Source organism: Mastomys coucha, unplaced genomic scaffold (assembly GCF_008632895.1).
Source record: "Mastomys coucha isolate ucsf_1 unplaced genomic scaffold, UCSF_Mcou_1 pScaffold22, whole genome shotgun sequence".
NCBI classification, from domain to species: domain Eukaryota; kingdom Metazoa; phylum Chordata; class Mammalia; order Rodentia; family Muridae; genus Mastomys; species Mastomys coucha.
Window position 1 is genome coordinate 141,907,602 of NW_022196905.1, and position 8,705 is coordinate 141,916,306.

General features: G+C 37.6%; 1 protein-coding gene across 1 annotated transcript in view; it reads left to right on the top strand.

Annotated features, from left to right (window-relative positions):
- Positions 1–8,705, top strand: part of Pan3 (poly(A) specific ribonuclease subunit PAN3) — a 123,272-nt gene that overhangs the window by 93,991 nt on the left and 20,576 nt on the right. Inside the window, exons 7-11 of the mRNA XM_031391203.1 lie at positions 1,341–1,588; positions 2,711–2,737; positions 3,704–3,808; positions 5,202–5,259; positions 8,647–8,703. Of these exons, the coding sequence (XP_031247063.1) occupies positions 1,341–1,588; positions 2,711–2,737; positions 3,704–3,808; positions 5,202–5,259; positions 8,647–8,703 (495 nt within the window). The remainder of the gene's footprint in view (positions 1–1,340; positions 1,589–2,710; positions 2,738–3,703; positions 3,809–5,201; positions 5,260–8,646; positions 8,704–8,705) is intronic.

Consider the following 8,705-nt stretch of genomic DNA (forward strand, 5'->3'; position numbering starts at 1 on the left):
TTTTTTTTTTTTGGCGGTGGGGAGATGATAGATTTTTAAAGTTTCTCCTGTTTTCTTGACATTTGAAATTTCTGGCCTACTTTAGTTTTAATACAGTAGCAGCAGTAGAGGATACTGGGTTGGGAATTTGAAGTTGGCTTGAGTTTGAGTCTTGGCTCTGCTGTTGATGTTGTACATGTGTCTGGTTAAATGTCATAAAGTACATCTAGGTTATGACTGGTAGGTGCTTGGAGACTCAGATGCCATCCTTGTGATGAGATTTTAGAAGTGCAAAGTGCTCACCAGAGACAAGAGGTGTCTTCTTAGTTTTAAGCTCATTTTTGTTCACCTTACTTTCTAAAAGCAAAATCTTGATGTTTTATGAGACACTAGAAAATAGCTCTATGGCCAAAGGTATTTTGCTAGCTTCCCCCCACCCCCTCAATTGTGTAGGTTTTTAGACATACCCCAAATAGGAAATGGTTCCTGTACATGTGTTACTTGTAGCTAGATCTCTTGTTTCATCTTTGCTCCTCAAAATTGTGACTAACTTCACTTGGTTTTAAATTTACATTGTATCTGCATTTATGCATGTGGTTGTCACTGTAATTTCTGTTTGAGTGTTTTAGAAATCATGTTATGCTTTTACATGTGACTTGGTCTTATTTTCTCATCTGGCATGGAATAGTTCAACAGGGGGAAAAATACTGGTCCTCCCTTCTCCACGGCATCTGTGATAGAGTCCATTGTTCAAATGGCATTGTTGACAGTGGTTAAGTGACTTCCACTTGGACATGTTTCTATAGCAGTTCCAGATGCTTCATGTACGTCTAGAGTCTCAGACAGGCGTCAAAACAGGATTTGTTTAGAGATTTGGTGCTTAGCCTGCCACCGTGTATTTTAGCATAGTCTCAACCTTTTTTTCCCCCAAGAAATTTTGCTATTCATATTTCACTGAAGGAATTTAGTAGGTTATTATTTGAAATTTTAATATAATACTTGCATAATTGTGTCATTTGGGCAGTAATAACAATTTTAAAAGACGGAGGAAAAGAGCTGTTCAAGAGTCTCAATTCTGGTAGTTTTCATTATTTCATTAAATTAATTTGTTAATCTCAGTTGATTCTTACTGTAGGGTTAGGTTGTCAAGGAGAAGTCGGTTGCTGATTTCATTTGAAAGTAACTGTAGTTAAGAAAAAGAAACTTCTTTGCATTTGCTTTAAAACAAGATTTTTTTTTCCTTTCAATTTAAGATGGATGTTTCTTTCACATAAGTGTTTGCGTTTTATTTTTCCAGTTTTTTTTCCCCCTCTAAAACCAGTGTGCTATTCCACTAAGACCCTGTTTTGCATCTTCCCCAGGAATGTCATTGTCTGCTGGATCTTCCCCTCTCCATTCTCCCAAAATTACTCCACACACCTCTCCTGCTCCTAGAAGAAGAAGCCACACTCCAAACCCAGCGAGTTTCATGGTGCCGCCTAGTGCCTCCACTCCTGCCAATAACCCTGTTCCTCAGACTCCATCCTCTGGTCAGGTGATCCAGAAGGAGACTGTCGGGGGGACGACTTACTTCTATACAGATACAACTCCAGCACCTTTGACTGGAATGGTATGACTTCTGTTAAAGAGGGAATCAGTGCTCTTAGAAAAGCTGCTCCTTAACTAATGAGGTCACCCCACTCCACCCCACCCCCCAATATTGGAAGGTTTTTAGGGACATGAAAAGTATTTTACTTTTTAACTTACTCTCATATCTTTAAATTGGTATGATTCTTCCTTCCTAATTTCACTCAGAAATCACATTGTAGTTGTACTTTGTTTTAGTGTGCTGGGGCTACCACAGCAGGGTTACCTTGTCAGGACTCAAGCTTGCTAAAGTTGATGTTCTGTGACTTTTGTTTCTAGTTACCGGGTAGGTAAGCTTACCTTTGGGTGGAAGTTGAAGAAAGTAGGCTGTATCTTAGTTATTGAAAGCAAATTGAAGAGCCACTGTTGACTCAAATACAGTAGTACTGTGAAGGGCAGAGCTCTAGTTCTCAGAATGGCATGCAGTGGTAAAGGCTATAGTGTGTTGTGGTGAAGGAAGGAAAGAATTCAGACGAGGGAGCCATGATTGTGAGCAGCCAAATGGCTGGTGATGGGAATATTATACTGGGGGGATAGACTTGCTTACAAAGATCAAGAGAGAAAGAACATGTCCAGAAGACATGTCCATGTCTTAGGTGAGTTACCAATGCCAAGACAGGGGTGAAAGGACAAGAGCCAGGGGTGGGGGAATAGTGGGGGTACCTTTGTGTTACTGAGTGCCTCTCTTTTTGGCCTCACTGTTTTGTCTACAAAAAAGAGAAAAAAAAAAAAACTAAAGAAATCGGTAAATAGCATTTGAGTAAGAAAATGAAATTCCATTAATATGATGGGAGCTTAAACTAGAGACATCTGACTGGGTTTCAATAAGCACAATTTGACTGTCAGACTAAATAAATTTAATATTTTGCAAAGGATCTTTTTAAGTGACAGGAAAATAGGTTTGTCTGTTTTTTACACTCACTGTTTTTACCCAGTGTTTTGTACTTTTTGAGATAGTTTTATTTGAAACATGAGAAAAATAGTAACCTACTGCCTTGTAGAAATAAGTATGAAAACTTGTAAGTCCTATAAATACTTCAGAAAACCATTTGGTGAGGTCTTCTGCTTTGTTTTGTTTTGGGTGGTGTGACATCATAAACCTTAGAAGAGTGAACATGGCCAGATGATCAAGGTAGAGACTTATTCCTTTCAAGCAAAATCTTACCAGTTTAATAATTTTTGGTACTTTAAACAAATGTTCGTAGAAAGAAGAAATTGCACTTAACTATGTAGAGATTTGTTTGTCACAGAAATGCCTTTGCTGTTTGTAGAGACCAGTATATTTTATAGTGTTTTCTGTCTTCTGGCCATATTTATATATATGTATTTTTTGCAAACCTGAGATAGTTAACTGTCTGATAGAAGGAAACCAAGGCATAAAAAAGGCATTTGACTCTGTCCGAAGGCCCAGGTTGTGTAGTTTTATAGAACTACTTTCCAACTGCATTCTACAGCAGGTGAATGTCTAAGGACAACAAAAAAAACAGCTAAAATTATTTCTAAGAAAGAGAAAAAAAAACTGGAGTGGATGTGAGGAGAAGCTTGGTGACACAATAAGGATGAAGGGAAGAGCCTGAGTGGGGAACTTGAGAGGAGGAACCACAGCAGCTGGAAGACTTTGTGTAGATTGCTAGGGCTGGAGCTGACGCCTGGTATGTCTCAGCTTAGAGTGTTGAGCAGGTGTGCTAGCAGACTGGACTCGGTTAGCCACCGAGATGCTGCCAGGGGTCGTTAGTGCTACCTTACTCTACCCTGCAGAGCTTGGCATCTTTGTCTCTCTTCCAGATGGTTTAAAATCTACTTCTGAACTGTTGGAAATAGAACATTCTGCCATAGAGTTATTTTTGCTTTATCAGTGGGGCTGAAATTTTATATCTGAATAAATATTTTCTTCTTAGATTTTTTAAAAATTTATCGTTAAAATTGTTGAAATAGATTTATGAAATGAATCCATTCAGAAAGTATTCTTAAAACAATTATATTTTAAATATACCAAAATTTATTACTATCAAATAAAATTTAAACTTTTATGAAAATGCTAAAGCTTCCTAATTGAGAAAAATTGATGATCATATTTTCCTCCTTCTTGCCTCTTTAGGTATTTCCAAACTATCATATTTATCCTCCAACCGCACCTCATGTTGCTTATATGCAACCAAAAGCAAATGCACCTTCCTTCTTTATGGCCGACGAGCTCCGACAGGTATGCTTTCAGAAGCTATCACAGACACTGACCATTGGCTGTGCCTTAGAGTAGCAAAAAATAGAACACTTGTGTGTAGTTACACACAGTCTCCTAAGTAAGCAAAGTTAGACTGTGGAAGTTTTATGTTTAAGAAAAGCATTTTAAGGAAATCTTAAAATGATTTATTGGAGTATAAAATATAGAATTACTATTTAAATGTGCTGCTTTTCTGTTTCATGTTTATTTTGTACAGAAATGATTCTTTACATGGGTTTATTTATTTATTTGTGTGTGTGTGTGTGTGTACATGCATGCTCACTTGGAATGTGTCAGGGAGAGCATTTGTGGGAGCTGGTTCTCTCCTACTCTGTGGGTACTGGGAACAAAATTCAGATTATCAGGCTTGGCAGTGAGGGCCTTTCCTCACTGAGCCATCCCAAATGGGAAGGGCTCTTAAATAAAACATACAATTTAAGTGCCTTTTAACCTTTAAGTTGTTGCTATTAATTTGACACAGGAATAAGCTTCATTTTAAGCAATCCAACAAAAATCTTAAAGTAGGTTTTATAAAATAATTTACTTTCTTATTTGTTGTGATAAGCAACTTAGGTATTCTTGCTATTTATAGCTTTTTTTTTGTTTTGTTTTTTGTTTTTTTTATTTGTTTGTTTTTCCAGACAGGGTTTCTCTGTGTAGCCTGGCTGTCCTGAAACTCACTCTGTAGACCAGGCTGACCTTGAACTCAGAAATCCGCCTGCCTCTGCCTCCCAAGTGCTGGAATTAAAGGCGCGCACCACCACCGCCCTATCTATAGCTTTTTATGCGTACATTCTCAAAAGTATTTTTGTTTTTCAGGAAGTTTTCTCAGTGTACTTAAACATGTGGTATATGTGTAGATGTACACCTTAAATCTTTTTGCAGTGCTGGGGACAGGACCCAGAACCTTGTACATGCTAGGCAAACATTTCTGCATAATGGTTTTAGAATGAATTATTGACTATGTTAATAGATCTTATATATTTCAGGTTGATTTGTAGCAATTTTTTGTTGTTGTTTTTTTGACAGGGTTTCTCTGTGTAGCCCTGGCTGTCCTGGAACTCACTCTGTAGACCAGGCTGGCCTTGGAACTCACACAAATGTACCGTGCCTCTGCCTCCTAAGTGCTGGGATTAAAGGTTTGGGCACCACCATCTTCATCATCATCTTATTTTTTTTTTTAGATCCAGATTAATTATGGGAGATAGTATATCTAGGATTGAAATTTATGTATAGTAACATCTAGAAATGTTATATGAGTATTAAAATATATATAAATATTTAAATAGAAAAAATATTTAGGTATAATGGAAAAACTAGGTATCAGAACCTCTGTTTAGAGTTTGTTATCAATATACTTATTTCCTATTCTTAGGAGCTGATCAACAGACATTTAATAACAATGGCTCAAATTGATCAAGCAGATATGCCAGGTAAAGTGCATGATGCTGTCTTCTTTCCAGCCCTCAGACAAGGCAGGTGGGCCTCGGAGTTTGTGGATGGACAGCCAGGGCTCCACAGAGAGACCCTGTCTCAAAAAAAGAAAAAAGAAAGGAAGAAAGAAAGGGAAAGGAAGGGGGAAAAGGATAAAACTGGATCTTATCTTAAGCCACATTGAAAAAAAGTAATAGATTAAGGATTTATATGCCTAGAAACATTAAACCTTCTAATGTGTATACCTGTAAATTGATAAATCATTTTAATAGGTAAAAGTTTACTATATAAGACTCAAAGAAGCTTGGCTTTCTTATGAAGAACATACTGGACTATAGATTTAGCTTAGTGGAAAGCACTTGGGCTGGTAATTTGATTTACACCCCAGCACTGGAGGCAAAAATCACAAAAACAAAATGCTGATAAATTCTTCTAAGTTAAAATTTAAAAATGACCCAAAGACACCTGCTATTAAAGAGGAACTAAAAGGAGGGCTGGGGAGGTGGCTCAGCAGTTAAGAGTACTGGCTGCTCTTCAGAGGTCCTTAGTTTAATTCCCAGCAACCACATGGTGGCTCACAACCATCTGTAATGACATCTAATGTCTTAGGAGAGCAACAATGTACTCATAGACATAAAATAAAGAGAAAAAGACCTGATCAAAACAGCTCACTGGGAAAATGGCTGAAGATAAATGTGAGCATTTTTATGGGTAATCCAAAGCCAATAGATGTTTCAAGAGGAATTACAAGTAGGAAATGATTTAACACTTTGCCACCTTATAGTGGTAGGATATAGATCTGTATATTCTCAATATTGACAATTGTTTAAATTGCTGAGCTTGCAGCTGCTTTGGAAAAACTCAAAACTATATACCATTTACCTAGAGTGTCATGGTAAACTTTGGTATTTCAGCTGGAATATATACAAGATAGTTGTAAATGTACACGCAGCAGTACATAAATGTACATCTGAAGCAGTCTGATTGCTCATCTGTGTATAGTGGATGAATTGATAGGAATGAATTATGAATTAATATTAATGAATTATGGAAGAAAGTATACTGATAGCAACACAAAAGAATCTTAGTAACACAATTAAAAAGTGACATGAAGAGCTTACATCCAACATGTACCTTTTTATGAAGTTACATAACTAAAATTAACATTCTGTTGTGTTGCATAGGTATGAACCAGTGACTTGAGTAATATAAAGTGAAGATTATTAATTTAGTCTTGTACAGCTGTATTCAAACATGTCCTAATCAAAGAGTCTTTCATTTTTGTAACTGAGAGTTTTGTTTCTCAAGTTCACTATATGTGTTTTTTATGTTAGTCTTTTGACAGTTTCACTGTGTTGCCCTGGCTGGCCCGGACTCAGAAATCTGCCTGCCTCTGCTTCTGTTTCCTGAATGTTGGGATGCAATGAGTGCCTAGCCATGTTCGCTATCTTACTAGCCTTAAAGTCTCGTGTTGGCTCATCTATTAATCTGTTCTTGCTGTCCTTTCCTTTCCATTTCCTTAGTATGGAGTAAATACGTGTAGCCAAGCATGTTTCACATCTCAGAAAACTTTAGCAGTGTCCAAAGCCTTCCCAGTCATCATCTCTGTGAGCAGTGCTGCACAGCATGCAGTGGATGGAGGCTGGGAGTGGTCTGAACACCCTCTTCCCCGGGTCAGTTACGCTAAGGTAGAGAGGGGTGGCATAGGTTTACTGCAGCGAGTTCTAGATCCTCACGATCACTTAATCTAGCTGATCTTTGATACAGTTTTGGAGGAAGAGAAGCTAAAACTCAACCTAACACTTTTTTTTCTTCCCTTTCTGCTCCTTATCCCTATCGTTTTCAATATAATCTGGTGGAATTGGGCTGTAGAATATACAGAGTCCCTTTGATTTTCTTTTGGGCTTTTATCTCTACAATATTATTTTTTACATTAATTATTTTAATACTAAGCACCCCTTTAGTCACCAGTAAGTATGTGGATTTATTAGACTGAGCTGAATACAAAGAGTAGAATAATAGTTAATAATACTGTTTTTACGATTCAACATCCCTTTATAATAAAAAAACAACTCAACCAGACATAAAAGGAATATGTCTTAATACAAGAAAGCAGTCATAAAACAAGCCAGCAAGTATAGTAAATAGGGCCCAGAGTGGGACCACAGCTCAGAGAGGGAATCATGAGGAAGCTTCAAGGGCTTGAAATTCGTTAAGTTGAACACAAGTGCGACAGATTGAAGGAAGGACAGTGCTAAAAATCCTATGTTCATAACCGTATAGTACTGTGACTTCTTTCAAACATCATGTTCAGCCATTGCATGCAAATTCAAGATGTACAGCTTCTGAAGCCAGGTAGTATTTGCTATGTAGATCCTTGTGTATTAAGCAGAATTTATCTTTTACCTTGTGTATTTGTTTGTTGTTAAAAATCATGGTAGTCATAAAAGAGGTTGTTGCAGATATCATAGCTGGATTGCCTTTTGTGCTCTCACCTGACTTAAATTTTCACCGTCCGCACTACTTTAGCTGCGCCTCTTAATTATTTGGGGAAAGCATGGTTTCTTTAGTTGTATTTAGTTGAGCTAGAGGTGATTCGTAAGAGTTTTGATATCATATGTCACATAGGTTCACACACAGATATCCATGCATGTACATGCATGAACACACTTCCCAATTTAATAAAACTTATTTTAAATGTATGCTCTAAAGATAATTCAAAAATTTCTTGGATTTTGTTAATATTAGAATAAAATGTTTACTATATCACTCATTTTTAGTAATTATTTCTAACAACAAAAATCCCCATATTGTGCTGCCAAGAGATGGAAATAACTTGGAGAATGTGAGCTTCAGTTGTGGTTGGCTGCTCCATAATCTGTCTATTATTTATTTATTTTTGTGAGTACACTGTAGCTGTATGTACAGCTGTACAGATGGTTGTGAGCCTTCATGTGGTTGCTGGGAATTGAATTTGTAGGACCTCGCTCCGGTTGGTCCCACTTGCCCTGGTCAGCTCCACTTGCTCAGTCCCTCACTGCTCCAGCCCAAAGATTTATTTATTATTATATATAAGTACACTGTAGCTGATTTCAGATGCACCAGAAGAGTATATCAGATCTCATTATGGATGGTTGTGAGCCACCATGTGGTTGCTGGGACTTGATCTCATGACCTTCGGGAGAGCAGTCAGTGCTCTTACCCACTGAGCCATCCTGTCAGCCCCTGTAGTTGGGTTTCTTACTAGTCTGTCAAACAGCACTGCCCCTGACACGAAGCTGTTAGGATTTGTCAGTGGATTGTGATACACTTGGTTTCTTCTTTATTAGTGTGAGAGGTTTATGAATGCCTGTCATTGACAATTATCTTTCTGCAACTTACTCTAGCAGTCCCCACAGAAGTTGACAGCTACCATAGCCTGTTCCCTCTAGAACCACTGCCACCC